Genomic DNA, 25,339 nt, shown 5'->3' with positions numbered 1-25,339 from the left:
ATGCTACAGATTTTCCCAGGAAGTGAAATTTTTCTCTTTTGCATAAAGTTTTATCCGGTTAAAAGGAAGAAATCCAGATTTAAAAATTATATTCCAGTAACATTTATAACCTAATCTAATTATAAATGTACATAATATACATGAGACAAATATGAAAATGAGAGTAATTGTTAATTCATAGATACCCTCCTAGTTTATCTATCCACACACACACACACACACACATATATATATATATATATATACAGCCCTGACCCGTCATGCACTGTGCATTAACTTCTTCAGCAATTTGAGCAACAGTAGCTCGTCTGTTCGATCGGATCACACGGGCCACTAACAGGTGCCATGATGAGGAGATAATCAGTGATATTCAACTCTCAATGGTCATAATGTTATGGCTGATCAGTGTAAGCTCTCACTTAGATTATCAGTATCACCCACATTCATTTTGGTGAAGAGGTAAAAGTCACAGTCAGTGTGGAATTGACCTTCACTTCTACTTCACTTCTGTTCTGTGGACTAAACGTCTTTTTTAGGTCATTTAAATGCTTTAAAACCTTGTATGCTGTCGTCTGTCATCTCTACAGACTGGGATAGACTTGCTATGGCATGTGAATGTTCAAGAACTTGAACAAAATGTTCAGACTGACTGATCTTTTTAATCACTGCATAATTGGCTCCTTGAACAACATGATCTTTGCAAGCAGATGCTAAATTAAGTTTTGAAAAGTTGCTTGAAAGAGAAAGTTGCAGTGTTAATTTGTTGAAATATATGCTTTCTTAAAAATTTTTAGTTTAGATTGTTTAATCTATTTTAGGCTGTTTGCCAGAACACAGGCACAATAACAGATTTTCCATCAAAACACAAATACAATATACCGACTTGAAAAGCTAGACGTTTTGAGGTTTTGGTTAAGATCGGATATTTGATACACAGATATAACAAAGTTCTTACAAAGTTTTAGCTGCAAATAACGACAGAGCGAGTGTGTTTCAGTCTGTTTCTGATAACATTATTCATTGACAACTGCACCTTCTCGGATTGCAAGACCCTGAACTGGATAGTGAAGACAGATGAGTCGGTCATCAGAGTCTCTCTTCCCTCTATCACAGACATTTGCACCACACGCTGCAATCACAAAGCCCAGGACCTGCCCATTTGGAACCTCGGCATAGAAACTTAATTCATTCTTAATTCATTCTTCTTCCCATAAGAAATAATATAAATGCAGATAATTCGTTCCAGCCACCCAAAAATATTACCAATATTACCAATTTACAAGGGGCAAGGCTCCTCACAGGAAGTCATGCTTCCAAGTTTGGGCTAAAAATAGAACAGACCACCCACACCACCAATCTGTCAACAAAAAAAATTAGTGAAAAATCACCTAGCTTTTGAACGCATGACGAAGGCAACCTCGGTATCGTGGGTTGACTTTTTCCAAACAGCTTTCATTGAAAAATTTGCTTCAGTTGGCTTCGCTTGGCTTTTCACTGACGCAAACAAGTTTTGAATGGCTCTTAGACGTACACGCTACTTAGCCGGCGTTTGTTTCGGTTTGTTCGTATGCCCAAAATGCTTCGTATGCCGATGCAAATTTCTTGCAAAATTTCAATTCTTAAGGTGAAAATTCGTAAAGGAGGTGATTCGTATGCAGAGATTCCACTGTACGGTTGAAATGACAATAAAAGCTTCTTGACTTGGCTTGACTAAACATCTCAGTGGCACTTGATGGAAACAGAATGATTCACATTTCCTTCTTTTCTAAGGAGCCAAAAACATTAAAGCTGTTCCAGAGATTTCTGGAGTGACATTTCACTCGCATATAATTAACATTTCCAAAATCATTATTTAAGAATTCTGTGTGTTATTTCCAACTGCACTAGACTAATGATTAGATCATTTTATTCATAATTACTTTCAAATATTTTCTGTCACAGTCAGTGTTAAAGGAAACCAATCAAGTCATGGAAAGATTTTGAAAACGCAAGTGACTAGCTCCATGCTGGCCATCTGACACACTAAGATTAGTTTTTTCAACTAAAATCACTCTTCAGATCAGATTTTTGTGAACCCTCATGCTTAAAAAATCTGTGAGTGGCCTAACTGTCATGTAAAAAAATCATTTAGTAAGTTATGTTGTTATGTTCTTACAATAAAACTGGTCTTACAATTAAACATAGCTGTACAAATATGTGTACTATTGTATGCCAAACTATTTATTTCAACTTTTCCCTTCTGCCCATGTGTTTAAGTCACTAATCACTTTGATTAGACTGATTATTATTTCTCTTCTGAATTGTCCCAAATATGACACAGTTTTCATTCACAAAAATAATCATTTGCAGAACAAAACAACCCTTAAATTTCGACAATTTTTCAACCTCAGCTACAGAAATCATGTGGAACTTTCTGGAATGCTTTCTGGAATGTTGTGTGACTAAGTAAGCCTAGGAGCCAAAAATAAATAAATAAATAAACAAACAAACAAACAGACAAGTGTTGTTGACTGCAATAGCCATCTAATAAAATTTCAGTGAAAAATGATGCAGAATTTATACACTTGCCTGATCATCATCTAGGACACTATTGTCCAATTATTGTCCAAGACTGTGAGGTGTGGTTTGTTGGTGTGTGTGTGTGTTTGTGTGTGTATTAGTGTTAAGCTGAAGGTTCGAGTGTATGATTGCACATATTTCTGTAGTGCTCATATCAGACCATAGCATTCTTTTTGCCTCGTTTAAATTCTACAAATGAAGTGTTCAGTGATTAAAAAAACGAACCAGCTTTTCCTTTTAAAGAACATCTTCATTTATTACATTTTTTAACATTTTTCTCAAAATAAGTTAAAACAGATGGATGCAGCTGAGGCTCAAAGTTCAGTCAAAAAGCAACAACTTTCAGTGAAAGTAAAATATCTGACATCTCCGAAACGTTTGATTCAGGAACTGAGGACGTGACGGACTCAGGGTTTTACAGTACCATGCTGTAGGCCAGTTTCTGGGTACATACAGTACTAAGCTTAGTCCTAGTCCAAAACCAACCATTTTCAATGGTGTACATCAACCAAGAATATAATTTAATTCAAACTAAACTCATGCTGCATCCAGGAAACCTCACGCTTCAAGTAAAAATCTACTTAATTATTCAAACTTCAGTTCAACCCAAATTCTAATCATTTCTCTGCTTGTTTTTCTTTCTTGATTTGAAAATAAAAAATATATGTCTCTGAGTAGGCCATCAATAAAAAAAAAAAATAATAAAAACAGCACCTCATTAACTACATCAGCAGGTGTTTTCTCTCCTGAAGAATCAAATGAAAAGAATTCTACGAAAAAAAAAAAAAGTTTTAACTGACCATTTGATAATAAAGTTGTTTAAAAAAAATAAAAATATTTTACTATTTTACTGTGAGTGTGTGTGATCTGTGTGCATCTTTGGTGACTGTATGAATCCATTTTGTAAGACACACCACCCACATGCCTTTCTACAGTAAGAACAAAAAGTCAGCAAAACACAAACAGAATCTAAAAACCCGCCCCTCAGAGGAGGAAGTTAAGGGTCGATGAAGGACACTGCGATGTAGCGCGTGCCGTTGGTGGTAGGAAGTCCTTCATGAAGATGTGTTAGTCTGCCTGGGTGCATGAAACTCCAACCTTTCCTTGGAGACTCTATCGAACAGTTATACCTGTGGAACCTGCAGCCTCCACCCTGGAAGATTAAAAAAATAAATAAAAATAAGAAATGTGTAAAGGAGCATCAAAAATCTGATAAATGTTTGCAAACAAGATAGCATTACCCTTAGCATCTTAGTAAAACATTGTGTCCATATTGACTGAGTAGGAGGAATAATAACATGTTTCCATTTGTTTCTCAAAGTTTCTTCCTCGTATAATTACCACCATCACCTCTGTCTTGCTCATTAGGGATCAACTGAAATTTTTTTATTTTATCATTTTTATTCTAAATTTTAGATTCTTGTAAAGCTGCTTTGTGACAATGTCCATTGTTACAAGCAATATACAAATAAAATTGAATGCTGGATAAGGAAATCATAAACTGATATGAAAATTGTCCCAAAGTTCAAGAGTGGCGAATTCGGACCATGTGAAGATGTGAAGACCAACAGAAACATCTTCAGAAAAACCAAGATGGAGGAAGCACTGAATAGTCTGTTATAGCGGTTTGTTTGTTATACTTGGGATGTGGTAGCTTAGTGGTGAAGGTGTTGTGCTACTGATTGGAAAGTTGTGAGTTTGAATCCCAGGACCACCAAGCTGCCACTGCTGGGCCCCTGAGCAAGGCCCTTAACCCTCAGTAGTATAAAATGAGCTAAACTGTAAGTCACTCTGAATAAGGACATCTGCCGTGAATGTAATACTGCTTTAAAATAATATCAAATCATCGCTGTTCCAATATTGTGGAATCCAACATGTGTATGATGTCATATCTAGTTGTTGCCCATATTTGCAGTCTCTATTAGCTATTACAATTAACTATAACAGTCTCTAATAATGGGAAGTGGTAGCTGACATTACTGATCAGAAATCCCATGACCACCAAGCTGCCACTGCTGGGCCCCTGAGGATGACCTTAACTCAGTTGTTTAAAATGAAATAAATTCTTATCTTAGGTAAGTCGCTCTGGATGAGGGCATTTGCCAAACACAAGGGTAGCCATAAACATAAATGTGAAGTATCTCAACTTAAAGAAAGTCAGCCAACATGTACACATATTCACATCTACTAGCACAATTATGGAAACCCAGACTACTCAGATATTATGTACTTTAAAAAAAATAATAATAATAAAGTACCTGGAAATCTCTGCCTTTATGGTTGAGCGCAATGTTGATGGTGAAGGTGGAGGAGTCATGGTGAGGCCTCAGATAGGCCTGTCTAGCGGGAGTGTATTTCACCACAAAGTTCATGATAGCGTAACCCTGTATGAGACACAAACACAGCACTAGTTTAAAGGAGAGCATTTCATTCAAAGTCTTGTCAAGTCAAAACACACTCGTTCCAGGAAGAACAGCCTCGTTTCCAAACATCACCAAAGAATGAGCTCCTTTGTTTTCTTTTTTTTTTCCTTTCAAAATTCACTGTAGTCCGCATTCCTCGAGAAAAATCGAGCAAAAAAAGAAAGCTTGAAGAGCAAATGGACAGACTGCAGAGCCTACAGGGTTTCTGACCGTCTCAGGGATACAGACATGAGTTTACTTAACGTTACTCTTCAGGGTCAGGAGGAATCTACCAGTGCATGGTGCACACGCATCTCCTCACCTTGGTGTAATATCCTGAGAAGACCTTGAGTGTGACGGGTGAGATGAACTCTTGGATAAAGTGCAGCCATTCCTTTTCATAGCTGATCTGTCTCATGTGGATGTCGTCAGTGGGGACGCTCTCGTATCCTCCAGCTATACGCTTGTCCTGTGGAGGGATAATTGCAAAAGTTGGACTGGAATGATATCCTGATGTGAGGAAAGTGCTGGTCATCAATTATTCTGATATTCAGCACAGGATATGAACAAAATATTTTACACACAGCACTGATTTGAATTCTGGAATCTGATTGGTCAAAGATTGTTGATTACTTTTTTATAACAACAGCCCTGACAGAACTAGGGCTTTATATTAAGGCACTTGTTCTAATGCTGTAGCATAATTTTAATGAATTTTAATTTTAATTAATGAATATTATGGAAGTATAGAATGGCACAATGTAGTAAATTAAAAAAATTACAATTTACATCAGGACTCATGTCGCCCCATCACTGATTATTCTTCTCTGTAACAACATGACTCCAAGTGTTTTATTAATTTAAATCTGAGGAAAACTATACTTGATTTCTGGCATGACACAGAATAAGAAAGCTGAGTTATATATATGGCAGGATTTTCTCCACCCTTATAACTACAATCTAAAATGTTCTTTCTTTACTTTTTTTTTTTTTTGCTGTTGTTATTTTATCTGTTGTTGTATCTTTTTGCAAAAGGGTGCAATAAATAAAAGAATATTTATATAAAAAAGGAAAGAAAGAAGAAAGAAAGAAAGAAAGAAAGAAAGAAAGAAAGAAAGAAAGAAAGAAAGAATACTGATATTATAAATAATACTAATATTGTAATATTGTAAATAATATTATATTATAATATAATAACCCACATTAATATGTTTCTCAAAAATGATATAATCACTATTATTTTTACAATTAGTTTAAATCTAAAGGCACAGACTTTCTGTTCTCTATACATCTTGCTCTGTGTTTTATGTTAGTTGTTTTGCTGCTAAATAAAACTTTAGTTGCTTTTGCAGTGACATCTCATATATGTTAATCTTTTCCAGACACTCCAGCAATTAATCTCTGTATTATCTTCCCATATCAGAGATAAGAACAGAACCTTAAACAATTCTAGACAAAAAAAGGAATCACTAGAGAAAAAAAATCCAGATGCTGTTACACAACCATCATTCATCAGCGCTTGCATAAACATGCTCTGGACATGGTGTTTAAATTCACTCCTGACAGCCTCAAAACCTCAAGACTACACTGAAATTAGCCGGAAAAATAATTTGGTTATTTACGACTTTCTTGTTCTGATCAGTTGACGGTATATTTCCAAACAGAGTGTACAACAAACCTCATGTTTTCCACCAGACCAAGTGCCGAAGTTCTCCATCTCTTCAACCAGCTCATCACAAGCTTGCTCAGACAGCACAGGGAACCAAAAGACATCTGGACATGGCTATACACACACACACACAGATGCTGAGGCTCGGCACAAGTCCAGGTGACTTACATATAGTTCACATGTAAGATACATTCAATTCCACTCTATTGCTATATAATGATCTCTTAGAATCATGTCTCTACCTGTTCCAGATGGTTCTGTGTGAAGATCTGGGTGTAGTTGGGATGGACATACTTCTCTCTCCAGTCCTAGGTAAAGAAACAAAACAAAAAAAAACAGATTGCTTCTTTATGTTTTGTCAAAGGCCCTTAAAGAGGAACATAGTATAGCTGTCATACTGACTAAACACAGTTACAGAAGTTATCAATCACCAGAAAGTCTCCAGCTGTGCAATTTTGTTCAACAACCATCAGGATAAGTGCATTCCTAACCACTGAAGCTAAGATATGCAAGGATTAATTAGTTTATATTTCTGCCAGCTTTCAGACTTCTTTCTCTATAAACAGTTTAGGATGAGGACGGACATCTGGACACTTACCAGCGGATTCTCAAATATTTGCCATAAATCATTGTTCAAGTGGGATGTGTTGTAGTTGGCTGTAGAAATGAGCCTTCCAAACTCATGGCGGTTTGTAATGTACATGAAAACTCCCTGTAGCATACAAACATATCGTGTTACATTTCGGTTGAAAACAATATGGCCGAAAGTTCAAGCAAAAACAAGAACAAAATAAATAAACAGCATTGATGGATAAGATTCAATGAGAATTTAAGTAAATATTTGGGTTTTTTTTTAATGGTAGAAGGGAACAGCAAGGGAGGTAAGGTAAGGATAAAGGAGGGGAATGGCAATAACTCCAGCAATAGTGATTCCCATTCACTGAGGGTGCTTTCATATTAGTCTGTTTGAACAGTATGCTTTGCACATTGGTGAGGTTCTTTAGTTTAGTGGGAACATTCAGAAACAACAAGAAAAAAAGAAAGTGGCCTGAGAATGACCAGGCGAAGGTGGCATCTCAAGCATGGTGTGAAACTGAGCCAACTCTCGACTCAAACTGTGAGGCAGAGCTGTAGTACTGCACAAATGTAATGCATTACTTAATATTTGGACCAAGAAACAGAAAGTAAAAATATATGCTGGAGGATATATATGAAATATTTTAAATTATACAAGTAATCAAGTATCAATCTCCACCTCTTTGTGGTGAGTTTTGTGATTTCTTAATGCCAAAGATTTGTTTTAGGCTTTCAGTTGCCCCATTTCTGTCCAATAAACAAAGCTTCTATCTATCTATCTATCTATCTATCTATCTATCTATCTATCTATCTATCTATCTATCTATCTATCTATCTATCCATCCATCCATCCATCCATCCATCCATCCATCCATCCATCTACTGATGGATAAACAACATTTCTACTAAATTTGTAAAGAATTATCTATCTATCTATCTATCTATCTATCTATCTATCTATCTATCTATCTATCTATCTATCTATCTATCTATCTATCCATCCATCCATCCATCCATCCATCCATCCATCCATCCATATACTGATGGATAAACATTACTACTAAATTTGTAAAGAATTATCTATCTATCTATCTATCTATCTATCTATCTATCTATCTATCTATCTATCTATCTATCTATCTATCTATCTATCTATCTATCTATCTATCTATCTATCTATCTATCTATCTATCTATCTATCTATCTATATTGATTGAATGAATTATTGATTCACACTCCAACCAAAAAAAAAAACAACAAACTTAGCAAAAGCTTCAGCTCTGATTCAGCCTCTGCAAACAGACTAATAAAAATGAAAGCACCCTTAAAAGAAGGGGATGAGGGGATCTTACATTTACAGGTATGTGAGTCTCCATTGACTTTCTCAGTCTACGCTTCACCTGCTTCGTTAAAAAAATGCATCACTGTTGCATTAAACAATGTGATATATCATTAAAACCATCAGTGGCACTGGATTTCTGTCTGAGCAGGGGTTAATGCCTAGCCTGAGATTGGTCATGGAGTTATAAGTCTTGTGTTATTGAGGTTCTAAGGGGTTTAGGATTGGGACAGGGAGAGGGATGGGTTACTGCAGGGAATTCCTGGAAGCAGGTGATGATTCCCTGCTTCCTGATCTTTACTCTCCTCATGCTAGGGATGGGGTATATTAAAAGCACTATGACTAAAGGTCTAGACTAAAATCCAGGTGCTTTCTCTCCAGGTTGATTCAATATACCAGCTGTAGCTTGTCATCTTTTAGCTAGCAGCATCACTTTTACAAAGGATTTGGCAGATATTTGTTCAGACTGCGTTCCGAATGATCTCAATGGTAAATAATCCAGGTGTTTTTGCAGAGCTTCGGCTACTGGAACACAATACAATCTAATGCAATTGCATATAATGTAATTTAATGCTATGAAATTGGGGAATTTCCCTGTGCATGCACATTTATATCCAATGTATTTAGCAGTGTGTAGTGTTGATGTGGTCAGATTACACTAATTAACATAAAGATCATATAATATGTACTGTGGTCTGGGAAAAACCATCAGATGTCACTTTGCTTTGTGCGTTCTATGTTTTTGACAGAATGGTTTCATGACAAACAATGACATCAGTGGAAATATCTTAAATATAGTCAAATGTCTTCAGTAGTTTCTATTTCTATTATAAAAAAATATATACACCATGTATCTCTCTCTCTCTCTCTCTCTCTCTCTCTCTCTATATATATATATATATATATATATATATATATTCTTATATAGTATATGAGTTTATTAAGCCTGCAGTAATACTTCATTTTTCTATTGGTGGAAATTTTGCCAATTTAAATCATTCATTCTACAAAGAAGCTAACTTTTAAAGAAGTTATCTGCCAATAGAGTTGGTAGAATAGAGCAGTGGCAATGTGTCTGTTATTAATCACCAGTGTGGTGGGTTTGATTCTTAGCTCAGGTGTGAGTTCAGGGTTTGATTTCATTCAGGATTATTTCAAGATGTCTTTCATTCAACACATACTCTATCAGTGTAATATTGCTGTCCTCTCTACCGAAATCAGTATTGAGACATTTTAAAAAGTGCTGCTTTTATTCTAACAGAAAAGAAGATGTTTGTGTTGAAGTGGATATAATGCAGAGTAATCAAAAAGTATAATAAAACCTTTGGGGATCTGAGCATATGGAATGATTCCGGAGAAGGAGATTCTTTTTCTCTGTGTATTGTCTAGAACGAAGGAAAAGCACCATGTAAGATCTGTAAGGTCCATTCTAAACACAACAGAGTTAGACAGAAAGCACACAATGGAGACGTCTCAGACTCGAGCACCCTTTCAGCAGAGAGGAGGTTCCTGCACGTGAGAAAGCCACACGGCCTGTAATCCACAATAACCTACGTTTCTCTCACATGCTGGGAGAGATCTAATCCAATCCAATCTATAAAGCTTCACACTCTGCCAGGCTGAGAGTGATGGGCTGACTGAAGCTGATTCATGCTGACTGACGGAGCACGATTACAAAATCAGTTCTGGAGGATGTCAAGGTTTTCTGCGGTTCTAGATACCAACAAATAGAAGTCAATCAATCATCAACAGATCTAATCATTTCATTGTACAATTATAGGGTTCTTCACAGAGTTTCTTTGAGGGTTCTCTGAAAGAGCTGAGCCATTTTTGAATCCATTTTAAACCTCTGTCTTGTTAGCCTTTTAAGACAAATACAACCATCCGCCATCCAAAGATTCACATGGAACTGATTATTCATCAGGGATCTTTGAATGGTTAATGGTTCTTCCTTTTAAAAGGGTTCTACTTGGAAGGACAGATGTTCTGCTTTAGAGTTAATAAGTGTATAATAATCAGTTATATATATTAATAATAAGTTGATAATATTTTTTTGGATAGTTAAGAGTTCTTGGCTGTGGTGGTTCATCTCTGAGGAGAAAACTGCCTGTTATTAAACAGAACCCTGGAGGACATTCCAGAAGGGACAAACCAAAGAGCCATCTTTGGATGGTCATGGGTTCAAGCTTTCTAAAAACTGATTCAGTATGGAACCTTTTTTGAAGGGGAAGTCCTTAATTTGTAGGGTCACCCACATGGACAAACCAACGCATTCTTTAGGGTTCTTTAGGGTAAGTATTTATCTAACACATTTTTGATATTCAGTGTTAAACAAAATGATAAGTCTAGCAGCTTTAATGTTCCCAGGCCTCTGAGGAACCATTGAAAATCCATTTAGAATCTGATTTTTTTTTTTTTTACAGAAGTAAGAAATGGAACTTCTTAACAATCAGAAATGGATGGATGGTTCTTCACAGATTATTTTGATTGTTTTGGGGTTCTTATGTTTCTCAACAGGTTTTACATGCAACCGTCTCTGATATGGGAACCCTCTGTTACAGGGTGCTATATAGAACCATTAAAGTTCTTCAAATCTACGGGTTTATCTGTGAGTCTCTGGATGATTCACGGTTATAGCTTTCTACCTGGAACTTTTTTGAGAACACATATCCTCAGTTGTGACAATTGTGACCTATAAGGGTTCAAAAGCAGGGACAAACTGAGTACTATAGGGTTCAGTATGAAAGTACACCAGGTTATGTATGTAACCCGGTTCCCTGAGAAGAGAACGAGATGCTGCATCATGGCTGACACTATGGGAACACTCCTTGAACATGAACCTGTAGTAACGTAAAGTTTATTTTGTTCTGTCCTCTTGGGGAAAGGATCTTGTTCCTATCTGAAAGAGTGTTGAGTAGAAACTATTTACACTTCCTTTGAGTTTCTCTGGGATTTGTTGTATAGTCTACAAAATGGATTCTGAACCTGACCCTTTAGGGTGCCAGATAGATTGTAGGGAGGTAAGAACCCTTAACATTCCAAAACCAAACATGAGGAACCCTAAGTGTTTTGGGGTTGTATTACTGAGTCAAGTTTCTGTTTCTTTTACACATTCGGTGAAATAAATCTTGTTTCTGTCTTTAAACATTACTTGAAATCCTTCAGAACTGTACTAGTTAATGGGTTAATGAATCAGCAGGGAGGAAGAAGCGAGGGAGGCTCAGAATGGCAGCCGGACAATCCCATTCTCAGGGGTTAAAGGTCACATGTAAAGCATCGAAAAGGTGGATGATGGGGCACAGACAAAAAAGAAGAGTCCTTAGACACACTATGAAAGGTAACATAAACACACAAAGGTCATGCCTTGGACACAAAGAGTACAGTAAGAGTACACTCAGCTACTTGCCAGTTATGTCTTACCCACAGGACTGCAGCAGATGTTTGAAGGCATTTAGAAACATCACATTTGTAAACTAATTTACTTTCTGAATTGTGAAGGATTTCAGGCCTCATTTATCAAGCTGGATATGAAAAAAAATCTATGTGTAAAAGCTTCAATAACATTCCTGAGTTTGTGTAAAATCATTAAATCATATAATTACTGAATTTTTTTATATACAGATTACACCATCAGGTATTTATATCAATTACACACCACCTGAATGGACATGTTGTACAATTCAATCATTTCGTGTTAATACCTTAAAAGAAAGTGATAAATGACAATACTTAAGACTGGGCATAGAACAAAAGTACCCTGTGTGTCTATTATAACAGATTATTAGATATTTCTGCAGAGGCTGAGCTGCATTACTGAAATACTGACCACACATTATGTTCAAGAGCCACACTTTCACCATGTAGTTGTTTTATTTTAGTTTCCTTTAGCTGCTCTCTGTAAGATTTATCATTTATAAAATTTGATGTCACTAATTGTAAAACAGCTCAGACACTTATGCTAATTAATGGTACCATATATGAATATACCATATATGTACCATATACAAGTATCATATATGAATATATGCACGAGTATGAAGAAAAATCAGCGTTAGTGAATCTGAATTTTTAGTTCAGTAAAAGATTGATAAATGAGGCTACTGACATTACTCTGACAGTACCCTAATACTAATACATTTTGTAAGAATGTTCATTAATTAAAATACTCCTAGCTAAGTCTAATGTTTGTATTGTAAGCTCCTGTGCCACCGTTCTCACCAACTCCCTGGAGTTTCTACACAAAGCCATGTCGGGATCGAGCTTCTCCAGGACGAAAACGTTCCTTTCCTTCAGCTCGTTCCTTAAAGCCTCGCCTTTGATGAGGTAAACATGGGCCATGTACGGAATGTTCCACACGCCGCTGTTAGACAGACAGACAGAGATTTCAATACCACTGTAAATCACATTGTTTGATTGCAGGCTGGCTTTTCATTTTAATCTTCTCAACTTGTTATTTGTGTTGTATGGAGTGTGTCCATGGCTATGTTCTGGTAGCAAAAAAAAACAAACACGTTATCCATTTCACTCATTCGGTCTGTGGTGAGATTGCATGACATAATCAACAGTTATCATCTTCCCAACCTGCTCCTATAAAACTGCCCATGGTAGAGGCTTGTCGGGCATTGTGACTTGAATTAAGTCTAGCAGGAAATGTGTCGCTGCTTGTATACGTTCAAATCGGAGAACGTTCTAAAAGACCACAGTAATCTGGAAGAAATTTCTGTAATATAGCTTAAGTCTTTCCCAGAAGTTCACTTACACTCGCTTCCCCTGCACGATGTCGATGTAGTCCTCAGAACGAGCGTAATAGCCATCCAAGCTCAGAGCTCCCCAGAAGTTGGACCACAGCTTGCCGTGACGAGTGACAAGAGGGCCAATTATTTTTCTAAAGTAAAAGAAGAAGGCAGAGGCAGCCAAAGGGCATGTGTCAGTCAGGATAAAAATCAATGCCATTTAAATGATGGTGATGATCTGACCTTAAAATGCTGAAATATGGGATGTGGAAAGGTGTGAATAAGTATGTCAGATTTAATAATCTAGATATTTGTCCAGTCCAAATGTCAGCAAAAATATAAACATGCATTAACTGTTTATGTTAAGAATTGTTTTATATACATATGTCTTAAATTCTGTGACCTCAAACATTTCATCGGCCACAACAGCTTGACACGTTCCCATGATGAATGCTACCTCAGTAAGGAAAACATGCAATTGGAAAAACTACTCTTCAGCAAATTATAGTGCATCTTCTAAGCGAGTTTCCAAGCGAGACAAAAGGTTTCTAAAGTTGCACAAAATTCAGCAGGAATTTCCCACAGCTTCTTTAAATATCTGAGTATTGGTTACTATATAGTGATATAGATATATAGCAAATATTGGTCAGGAAACTATGCTGAGGATTATGTGTGTGTTTCCTTGTAACGCACTGTATAACGACGGTCTAGACCTCGGACAGTGCGAATCTTTAAACTCTCTCTACAGTCTGTTGAGAAAACAGGAAGCAGGGCGGGCGTACTTATTTTTGGAAGGTAGAAACATTCCTGTGGTTTCAGCAATTTGAGTGATACCTTTCCTTCTGTGAAAGGAAACGAAGACGACCTCAGCGGAGCAGGAGAATTACCTGTTTTGTTCCATGAGTAGCTTCAGAGTCTGTGGGTTTGTGAGCATGACGTCGGTGTCGATGCTGAAATAGTAATCACACTCGGGATCTCTTCGACACAAGTCCCTGCTCAGAAACACAAAAGTGCTGTTAGGGTTTCTTTTCCTTCATTCAGCAGCCTAACAGATTTACTTGTTGCCAAACAAACACACTCCATGCCTGGATGAAACGAAAGAACCGTTGCTAGATTAAGTTTTATGGATGTCTTGAAAAGCCTGTAAAGCTGCTACAGGTCACTGATGTTACAGAAGCTGAAACTAAACACACTCCATATGGCTTCCATAACTAGGATGTTATACATATTAAACTGCTGCACCTGTACTGCTGAGTGTGTGTGTGTGTGTGTGTGTGTGTGTGTGTGTGTGTATTATACCATATGCAAAATGCTGTGTTTACACACCAAATATATCAGAATCAGAATCAGATTTATTGTTAAGTACTGTGGGTTTTACATGTAGAAGGAAGTAGTAGTGCATAGTGGTAGTGCATAGTAGCTTAAAGCAAGGGTAAAAAGCAAGAAGAAATATTAACTGTATAATAGTGTTGTATAATATTGTATAAAAAGTGAACTGGTGCAAACATTAAATTACAAATGCTACATTCAGTGCAGATGGAAACATTAATTGTATATTAGTGACCAGTGCAAAACTCACAGTTTGAAGTAAGAAGGTAAGATAAGGGGCAGGTGCAGTATGGCTGTCTCTGCATTATGAACAAAACAAAGGGGATTTGTGCGGTAGTGTCCAAGGAATTTTTGTCTTGATGGACCACATTCTTCTGAAGGAGGGGAGTGCCTCAAAAAGATTGTGTCCAGGGATCAGCCATAATCTGAACTGCCAGTTCAGGGTCATGGAAATGCACAGGTCCTGAATCGCCTTCCAGCAGAGGGAATGACACTCTGCAGTCTGTTTTTGTTTAGTGCATTTACATTTCTGGCCTTTTGGCAGAGCAACTTACATTTTATCTCATTTTATATAACTGAGTAATTGAGGGTCGCTCAGGGGCCCAGAAGAGGCAGCTTGGTGGACCTGGGATTCAAACTCACAACCCTCTGATGAATAGACCAATGTCTTTGTAACACTAAGTTACCACTTATGATGATAGCTCCAGGAACGTGTCTCATTTTGCTCAATCAGCTAGGGTTAGGATTATGGATCACTACACATTGGGACACTGTTGTTCTAACGTTCTAATTTCCTCATTTCAGGAAACATTTCAGTGTTATTTCTTATATAAATGTGTTAGCTTAATCAGACAGGTTTCTCGTATCATACTTCAAGCATAATCATAGGCTACAATAGCTAGTGGACTTAAAATTCATTAAACACTTTGTTTAAGTCATTAGATTCAAACAAAATGTAAATCGATAAAGTAAGTAATCATTTAAGAACTACAACAATAATAAAAAGATGTTGGTTACATTTGTAGACGAAGTTGGCTGAGACTAGATTCAGCTGGGACGCTTTAGACAATAAGATGTCCAGATTTCCAGTAAGGGAACATAGTGAGACTCAAGGCTCCACGGTTTTTGTGGCGTATTGTCAATATAATCAAATATTTTTAGTGTGCTGGAACGATTTTGTGATTGGGAGAGAGAGAGAGACAGAGAGAGAGAGAGAGAGAGAGAGAGAGAGAGAGAGAGAGAGAGAATAGCTGACTCCCTGATCAGTGTATGGAGATTGGGACATAGCCCATAAGACCATACAGAAATGTGGGAAATGTAAAAAGTAGAAGGATATTTTAAAATGTAATGAGCAATGTAATGGAATGAAAAGTATTAAGGTATTATTCATAAGGTATTCTCAATTCAATTCTGTTATGTGTAAGTCTTCTAATTTATCAGATTTTTTGTGATGGTACTGTTAGAATATAAGACATAAACATAAACACTTACATTCCCAGGTTCCTCGCTTCTGCTTGGCTCAAGACCTCCTCGGGACCAACAACCTTAAAACTATGGAATACATTTTTGCTCTCCTCCCAGAATGCCTGTAAGTGCTTCTCATGGTAAACCTCCTAGAAGCACAGAGAGGGGAAACAAGGACAATGTCAGCTGGATCATAAACTCTAGCATGCAGATGTAGGTTCTCAGCTGGACTGTAGCTTCATTCTTACACTGTTATGGATAAAGAGATCCAGTTTATCTTTAGGGTAATCCAGGGTCAGGAGCCGCTGCAGGAACTCGGGAAGAAACGGAGAGGGCTGCTCGATAAAAACTCCAATCTTTACTCTTGGATATTCCTGTTTGAGTAGAAGAGAAACCGTTTTTCACCAATCAACAAATAACGGGTAATTTTTTATTGTTTATCGTCGTAACAGAACAGGTCCTCGATTCTGATTGGTCACCGTTTCTTAATTTTCTGTAACAGCAACTGTTCATATTAATACACCTATTTGAATCATTTCTATAGTATTCTAAACATTTCTATTGTATAGATCATAACAGTATTATAAAACTATTGCCAAAAAAAGTGAATTGTTATGGTGAAATTTTTGAGTCTCTAGTGTAAAAATCATTATGTGAACCACAGCGAGCAGCATTTTTATGTTTCACTAATGACAACAGCATGTATCTTCTATAATGCAAGTGATGTAACTGTAAATGGATAAAAAATATTGCTGTATATTTAAGTATATTAATACTTATTGTAATTCATGGCTGTGGTATAAGAGTTATAAAACACTTCAGGATGTGAAATAGATCTGAAATAATAATAAAAATTCAATGGAACATATATGTATAATGTCTTTAGACGGATATTTACATATAGATTTCCGTATTTATTTTTAGGAAACCGACAAGAAGCATATCTTTTTAAGTCTTACTAATGAGAGCGGTTTATAGCTTCTATAATATAAGAGATGTAACTGTAAATGAATTGAAAAATTGCTTTATATTTTTGGGATTAATACTTGGCATAAGAGGAATAAAACACTTCAGGATGTGGTGTTACAGAAAAATAATTCACGTCATTGTTGTAAGAGAACTCTGCTCGATGTTGACTGCATCATGGAACTGATTATTATTTCTATTACTTCAAAGTAGTAAAGGCACCAAACCACAATATCATGGGTGATTGTATTTCTATTACTGCACTCTCTGATGTGTTTATTATTATTATTTTGCAGACGTTCATTGAAACTTATCTTTTTCAGTGTTGCAAGTATAACTTTTTTTAAATCATATTGTTATTATATGAGTCTTAAGTGCATTCAATATATTTCCCCAGCCCCCACTGCCAGTAACTTGCAGTTAATAGGTCAAGCAGCAGACCAGTAAGAGTTTTCTTTCCCATGACACTTATCTAAAGACAATATGGCGCGATCATTCCCGCTCTTCCAGCCCCCTTGACTGCGGCATTCAGCCAAGATGAAGTGTGTGATCAGCTGGCTCCACATTCCTTGGATAGTGGGAGTGAGAGAATGGCCAGAGTTCAAGCCAAAGACTGTGTGTTACTTACACAGCAAGAATGAGTGGAAGGGAGGACGAGTTTGAAGACATGCTGTAAGTCTTTCCATTCTCTTCGTGTAAGCTCAGCGATTCCATTACGAAGACAAGATACGAGGATGTATTTAATGGCTGGGTGAACGTCTGCTCGAGAACATTGACTCTGCGCATGATTTGTGTGGGAGAATGAATGTTTGCACAAATTCAAGTGATTGGACTTATCCGTTGGACAAACATATGTATGAATAGATAAACAATGGCAAATATTTCCACCGTCAAAAAGCTTGTCCACTTTATATTCACTTGCTAATCTTTATATTCACTTCAATTTTACTTGGTTAGTGTTGTGTAAAAGTGAGAATCCTATGTATGTAGTGATATGTGGTGAAACATTATATATAAATAAATAAATAAATAAATAAATAAATAAATAAATAAATAAATAAGAAAACTATGCTCCTAAATGTTTGCTGGTATTATTAATTTATTTTATATAATATTATTTTATTTTTTTATTTTCCAAATATTTACCAGTATGAGTAGTAACAATATAGTGATGAGTATTCTAATCTCATCACCACAAAAATGTTGACATTTTTAATTATTCTATTATACTCTCAATTATTCTCTTGCACATTTCTGACACAAGCCATAGTTTAACTGTGCTGCACAACTTCATCTTCCAGCCAGTGCCATGTGGCAGTAATTATGCCACACTGAGCAACCCAGATGTTAAAGTAGGGTGAAAAAAGGGTTTCAGACACTAAGCAACAGACACAACAGAAACAACAGACAGCCGGTTTGCTGATAAGCCCTGAACTGCTCCTTTAGAAAGCCATAGCCTTGGCTGAACCCTGCTGAGCAAATTTTCAGACCAACCACTGAAACTTGCCCTGTGCACGAAGCCCCATAACATTCAGGCCACTAAAAAGTGGCCTAGCGCTGGGTGACACCCGTTTAAGTAAACCCTCTGTAAAAACCAGAAAGCCATTTCCTGGACCACAGTAACACAGGGTTTCCTGTTCCTAGACTCAATTCTCCAGACACTGCTGCTGTTGTTGTTGGATGTGATGACAGTTCTGGTATATCTCAAGAACGTTCCACGTCCCTGGGTTACTCCTAGTGTAACGTACAGACTCCCATGGATGAATATACAATCCTCTCTCATTATTTTTTTTAAAGGAAATCTTACTTCTTGGTTTACTTACTGTTAGTTGAGACAAATCCAACATGTCTTGGTCACAGATGGTACAGCCTCGCTCGTAGGTCCAGGCATTTGGGACATAATTAGTCAAGTAGTTCAAATAAATCTGAGAAAGAAAATTGAAGCATTAGCTGGGGAAAAGGTTTTGCCTAGATAAACATGACCAGGCTGAACATGGAGACAGCATCTAGGTAAATGTCACTCTTTTACTAGAATTTATTTTATTAATCTAGTGGTAGTGTAATACATGTGCACTCTTGGATACAATAAGTTTTGAATTTGAGTGGTCGTATCTCCAAAATCTAGAAGCATTAGAAACTATAGAAGAACTTTTTTGGGCACTTTTTATAGACACGTCATAAGATATAGCCACTTCAAAATGACTTTTGACAAATATACAGTATGTTTGAAAACAAAATGTGTCGTTATAAAAGAATGAAAGGGGTTGGGAAGATTTCATGCAGCAAGCAGGAATCAATGAGAAGGTAAAGAAGCTTCCCAAAGTTCTCGGGAACATTGTTATACAACATTCAAATGGAAAAATCTACAGAGCCATAATAAAGACCTAAAACAAAAGTGGTTTGACAATATAAAAAAATATTTCCGTGTTTGGGTTTGAAGGGTTGATTCCAGGGTTTTGGGGATTAATTCCAGGGTTGGGGGGTTGATTCCTGCCTCAGTCCTGTGTGTGTGTGCAGTTTGCAGGCTCTCACTGTACTTTGGCAGGTTTCCTTATGGTACTCAGGTTTCCTCCCCCATGCAAAGACATTTGTTGTAGGCTGATTGGAATCTCTAGATTGTCCAGAAGATGTGAATGTGTGTGTGTGTGTGTGTGTGTGTTTGTGGCTGTGCGATTGTGTTCTGTGATGGTCCAGATCTTCTGGAATAGGCTCCAGGTTCCCAGCAAATCTGAGTAGATAAGCAGCCCAGAAGCTAGATGGACGGATGGATGTACGGACAGACGGATGGATAGACAGATGGATTCCGCTTACCTGTCATTCTAAATTACCATCTCAGAAAATGATAATTTTCTTTGTTCATCTATATGGCATAAGGCAGATTTAGAACACAACATATTTAGCAAAGTCAGATTAGGTCTAAGGCAATTCTATTGACCATATTTTATTTTCCAGCATCTTTGGCCTTGCTTCAATCTCCTCTGTTGTGTATTAAAATCCAGAACCAAAGCTTATTTTTGGCAGACAGCGATCAGTAAAATCTGCCAAGATGTCCGTCTCAATCTGAGATGGCTTCATTATTAGGTACATTTCTGATGCAGGGACCTTTTAAAGAATGCAAGAACATTTTCTACATTTCCTCCACAGGAATCAGGACCAGGGGTATTTCTTGGGAAATCTCAGAACACCTTTTTAGTTCCTTATATCCCTCTCAAAAAGAAGGTACTAGGTACTTACTGTATAGAAGATACATTGATTGGTCATACAAAAGCAGAACATTTTTCACTTCTGGATATTTTCAGAACCGTTTAATCATTTAAAGATTGTTTATCATGTGGTAGCGTAGTGGTTAAGGTGTTGGACTACTGATTGGAGGCATGTGAGTTCAAATCCTGGGTCCACTAATTTGCCACAGCTGGGCCCTTGATCAAGGCCCTTAACCGTTCAGTTGTGTAAGTCGCTCTGGATAAGGGCGTCTGCCCAATGCCATAAATCTAAAGCAGATTTCCAGAAACTTACATCCCTGATGAACAAGCCAGAGAAAACATTTCTGAGAAAAAAAACTCCCTGAAGCATCATGAGAAAGAAACCTTGAGATGAACCAGAGTCAGAATGGAAGGCGTCCTCCTCTAGGTGATACCAGATATAATGATGTGAATGTAAATCATTACAGTATAAAGGCAAGTCTGATGGGATTGTAAAAAATGAGTCATGGAATGAGTACAGGTCAGCTTTTTCATGATTTCAGCATCCTTTACCAATCCATATTTTACTATCTTGATACCAAGATCTTGATCTCCATTAGACTGACAGACAAGCAGAGCCTGATGGGAAGGAAAGGATCTTCTAGGTTCCTTGGCCAGAACAGCAGTATTCGAAGCTTGTGTGTGATGAGATTAGATGCTGGATACTGGACAAACGCCAGGCAGAGATGCACACACTACCACACAGATTTTCACAACTAGAAGCAGTGCTGACCATGCTCTAAACGATGAATCCTATACCCAGTCCAGCAACAGATGGATAGCAGATGCAAGCGCTTTCAGAAATTACATCCAGTTAAACTTGTTAGTGTTATAGGTAGTCCTGGATTCGAATTCCACACCCATTCCACATAAACATGACCGTATTAGGAACTGGGATATCATGATCTGGGCTTCAATGAGGTCAACAAGGCTAGAAGGGAAGCTGAGAAGCACTTGTTGTTTATAAAGTGGCAGGAGACATAAACCAGACGGTTAGCTTCGCACCCAGACAATAGCTCATTGGTGCTTCTGTCTACATTTAAAGAATATTGTGTGTATCTTCTTGATGACCCTGAGGAATATGAACGGGGGTTCATTTCTAGGTCAATGTTTATCATTCATTATGTGGAAGACATTCCGATGTTAAAGGTTCAAAGACGATGACTCAACCCCAGGCAGGGTTTGTTTAAGTTATCATGAAGGCCATGATGGAGGGAAAAGAAATGTAACAGCTGTCCGGTACAAGATGTAGAGAAGGAGGAGGAATATATCCTTCTTTATCTTCACCCAGTATTTCACAATAAGACTGAATTCTTGGCTCATGAGTTCAAGCTTTGGTAAACTATCAGCTGGATCTTTTGGAAGCATGTACACCCCACACCCCACTGAGAAATCATATGCGTCCAAAATCCTTGGCTGTAAAACCAGAGAAATGAGCGCGGCTTGCCAGACAGCCCGGCTGTTTGGGGATATACATGTCAGACATGACTGAGTGTGCACAGGAAATGTCGTTTTACTTAGAGGCTTTTTATTACATATATATGTTCCGTGAGCTAATAAGTAAATATGTCTGCTTTCATGCTAGAGTTTGCTTCTACAGAAAAAAAAAACACTGGCTACAACAATAAAATCTCTTTTTTATTTAGAAGCAAAAAATGAAAAGAATTTGGGCTGATTTGACTCGGATCAGACCTACAGTTAAAACTGCAATGTCATATCACATACCGATGAACTTAACAACAAATAGATACATCTCCTTATATACGCTGACTGACTGTTCTCGGTTGTCCAACCAATTTTGACCTGATTTGTCCAAAGGAGGAGTGTAATGCAAAGGGCAGGGACTAAAAAAGAATGTTTCATCATTTTCTGAACTGAACATGGACAATTTTTTTAGGTTTGAACGTATAATTTGTTCCAAACAAACAGAAATACATATGCAAGCAGGGGGTACATTGTTATTATTTTTTTTTAAAGATTAAATAAATAAATAAATAAATAAATAAATAAATAAATAAATAAATAAATAAATGAGAATTAAAAGTAATAAAAAGTAAATAAATAAATAAATAATATTAAATTTAATAAAAAGTTAATAAATCTAATTACATTTTAATTAAATGATACATGATGGGATGATCTGTGAATCTTATGGCAACTATGATATGATTTGTGAGTCAAAATAAAATAAAATAAAATAAAATAAAATAAATTCATTAATTTAAAAAAAATACATAAAATGGTCCCTGCTTTTATATGTAATTTTTCTCTGTTTGAAACAAATCACATCACTCCGTATTGGAGTTTTTTTTTCTCCCACCAAAAAAAAAGTTTCCAAATTTATTTCGGAAGCTTCGCTGTGTTAAAAAAAAAATTGTGTGCTGAGTTAAATTAAATAATAATAAAAATGTGCATGTGAAAGCAGCATTTAAAAAATAAATAAATAAAAACTTGCATACTTTAGTGTTTATGTTTCCATGGATGACCACAGGAAGACTGTCATGGACGGTGTTTCTGATCCGAACTCTCTCGGTTCCGAACTTCATCAAAACTTCATCTACAAGGAAACAAGACGTGTTGGCACTAATCTCGATTTCTTTAAATGATACTCTGACATCAGTGTAGCCAAAAGAAGCACTCTGTTGTAGTAAAAACAACAGAAAGTGGTAGAAATAACTCAAGCTGGCCACAGACGCTAGGGAAGCGTGTATCAGTGTATCACTACATGTATATCCAGGATCTACTCCAGGCCTTTTTAAGAGATAGTAGGAATTTTTGGTGAATTAACTCACCCACTGCTCCATTTAGATTCTGAAATATCTGGCACTTGTGGTCCAGAGTCATATTAAGACTTTCCTAAAAAAACACACACACACACACACACAAAGGATATGAAGCAAGAGCATGAACTCAGTGACCATACAATCTTTTTTTATGTTACGGTGTGTATTTTTGTCCTGTTTGTTTGTTTTCAGCGGGTGTAACGTGTTGTCATGCATGTTATAGTAATATGTGGTTAGATTACGAGCTGAATTATAGTCTCAGCAGCGTCTTACACTAGCTCTGGATTTACTCACTCACACTCACCCTCTTTAGTGGATCCACATAGATCTTCGTGTAAAAGAGCTGGTCGTCGTCGTTGTCGTGCAACTGCCACTGCTTGACAATCTTATTGATGTATGGGGCGAAGCCGATAAAGCCTGGAAAACAACATCGTAGAGTTTACGGCACTCCATAAAGAAACGTGTGAGAAAGAGGAAAAGAGTGGACCTTGCGGTTTCTATATGTCAATTATGTCGGTCGTGAAAATGCCTCAGCCTCTGGCACTGGTCCTGAAGAAACCTCTGCAAAGAGTGGGCTGTGACACAATGTTAACTTAAGGCCCTGGCTTTCCGCCGATCTGCTCGGTGCCTCAGCTATCCAGCCTCGATCATGACCTGCGTGCTGTTTTTCTCAGGAACACAGGCTGCAATGGAAAATTGCAGGGTTCGGGTATGTTGTGGGTCTCTGTGCCGTTCAGGACCCGTCATTAAGATGTCCTCGATGCCTTTTACACACAGCACAGAGTGGAATGAAGAAATCAAGAATGAGGAATGAGGGACGGAAAAAAAACAGAGAAAGGGAACGCATACTAGCCCAGAGACCCTCATTTAGATTATCCATGGGAAGCAAAACGGTTCTTTAAGTGGCTTCTTCAAGTCTAAGAGTCTATTTATGAAACAGAGTGGAGCCAATGCACAGACCAAGCAGTAATTTGGACAGAAAAGATCTTCAATCCTTATAAAGTAAACTATTTGACAATATTTTATTTTCATTCCGGGGGTAACAGAAACCCACTTTATATTTAGGGGAAGCCTTTAATTAAACTAAAAGTAATAAATCAGAATGTCCTTCAGATGTAGGCACACCAATGACTGAAATAAATAAAAAGACAAATTAACAGCAGATGTTTGATTATTACTAATGTGTTCCCCTTTTCAACCTGTAAGTGGAGAAGCCTGAGACATGAAGATTATCTTCTGTATATGTGTACACTTTTGGGAAAATATTTTTTTGTAAATTTTAACCACACCATTGTGGAATTGTAGCAGCAACCAAAAAGAAGAATAAAAAAATTGGTGTAGGATCACTGGGGACGTTTTAGCACATGATATCTGATTTGATCAGACAAGGATAAGGTTCACACTCTCCAGTGGCACTCCAGACGAGGGTGAGGATAAGGTTCACACTCTCCGGTGACACTCCAGACGAGGATGAGGTTCCCTTATGAGTCTATATATATATATATATATATAAATTCAGAATATATAAATTCAGTTTTCAGTTTGAAAACTGAAAATTTTTCATAGTTGTTTTTGAAGACAAAATTCAAGCACATGACGTGTAACATTACAATAATGTGTTCTTTAAAACAAAAATGAAATAGAAATAGTATTCCAGAAAGATGAACGAACTTGTGATAGAATGCGACTGAATCATTCGCATGTTTTAAAGCACTTGCTTAATTAAAACTCTGCTTTATTGCTCAGTAGGAAAAGAAGTGTTCTTCCCACATCTGAACCAAAGCCGTCTAAAATTATCATTTCAGTAGTTAATTTTAACCGTCACTGAGCACAGACATGAAGAAATTATAAAGCCGGTTTGATCTCGCTACACATGCAAACTCTTGTTCTTGGCCTTAATTACTCACGTAAACACACACACACACACACATTTTCCTCTTTTCTACTAACAAGAAAGAGTTTTCTTTAAAAAATAAAATAAAATAAAAAAGCCTTTTACAAATTTATTGACTCTGCCAAATTAAATCATTTAATCTGAGAACGTTTCATGAATAACGTTGTATAAACATTTCTACAACATTTCTGTCTGTAGAAACTTTAACACTGTTTAATTCACTCACAAATAATGTGTGTTTTTTTCTTTCTTATTGAGAAAAGTTGTATAAGCAAATGAAACACAGATTATTTAATTTAATTTAATTTATTTTTTTAATTTAATTTTATTTTATTTTATTTTATCTTATTTTATTTTATTTTATTTTATTTTATTTTATTTTA

At 36.8% G+C, this 25,339-nt stretch overlaps 1 protein-coding gene across 2 annotated transcripts in view; it reads right to left on the bottom strand.

Annotated features, from left to right (window-relative positions):
* Positions 1-2,788: 2,788 nt before the first annotated feature.
* plod2 (procollagen-lysine, 2-oxoglutarate 5-dioxygenase 2) overlaps positions 2,789-25,339 on the bottom strand; it is a 44,899-nt gene continuing 22,348 nt past the window's right edge. Inside the window, exons 5-20 of one of the 2 annotated variants that reach the window (XM_058388410.1) lie at positions 23,367-23,479; positions 23,072-23,135; positions 22,739-22,836; positions 18,861-18,962; positions 16,320-16,445; positions 16,099-16,220; positions 14,166-14,270; positions 13,305-13,430; positions 12,764-12,905; positions 9,868-9,930; positions 7,229-7,342; positions 6,873-6,938; positions 6,640-6,744; positions 5,284-5,430; positions 4,818-4,943; positions 2,789-3,712 (exon numbers count right to left, since the gene is read on the bottom strand). In XM_058388410.1, the coding sequence (XP_058244393.1) occupies positions 3,557-3,712; positions 4,818-4,943; positions 5,284-5,430; positions 6,640-6,744; positions 6,873-6,938; positions 7,229-7,342; positions 9,868-9,930; positions 12,764-12,905; positions 13,305-13,430; positions 14,166-14,270; positions 16,099-16,220; positions 16,320-16,445; positions 18,861-18,962; positions 22,739-22,836; positions 23,072-23,135; positions 23,367-23,479 (1,775 nt within the window). In that variant the 3' untranslated portion in view covers positions 2,789-3,556. The remainder of the gene's footprint in view (positions 3,713-4,817; positions 4,944-5,283; positions 5,431-6,639; positions 6,745-6,872; positions 6,939-7,228; positions 7,343-9,867; positions 9,931-12,763; positions 12,906-13,304; positions 13,431-14,165; positions 14,271-16,098; positions 16,221-16,319; positions 16,446-18,860; positions 18,963-22,738; positions 22,837-23,071; positions 23,136-23,366; positions 23,480-25,339) is intronic. The other variant, XM_058388417.1, reaches the window with a different exon arrangement.

The sequence above is a fragment of the Hemibagrus wyckioides genome, linkage group LG01, assembly GCF_019097595.1.
Source record: "Hemibagrus wyckioides isolate EC202008001 linkage group LG01, SWU_Hwy_1.0, whole genome shotgun sequence".
Lineage (NCBI taxonomy): Eukaryota > Metazoa > Chordata > Actinopteri > Siluriformes > Bagridae > Hemibagrus > Hemibagrus wyckioides.
The sequence above is the reverse complement of the archived record's forward strand: the minus strand, read 5'-3'. Positions and strand labels throughout refer to the sequence as shown.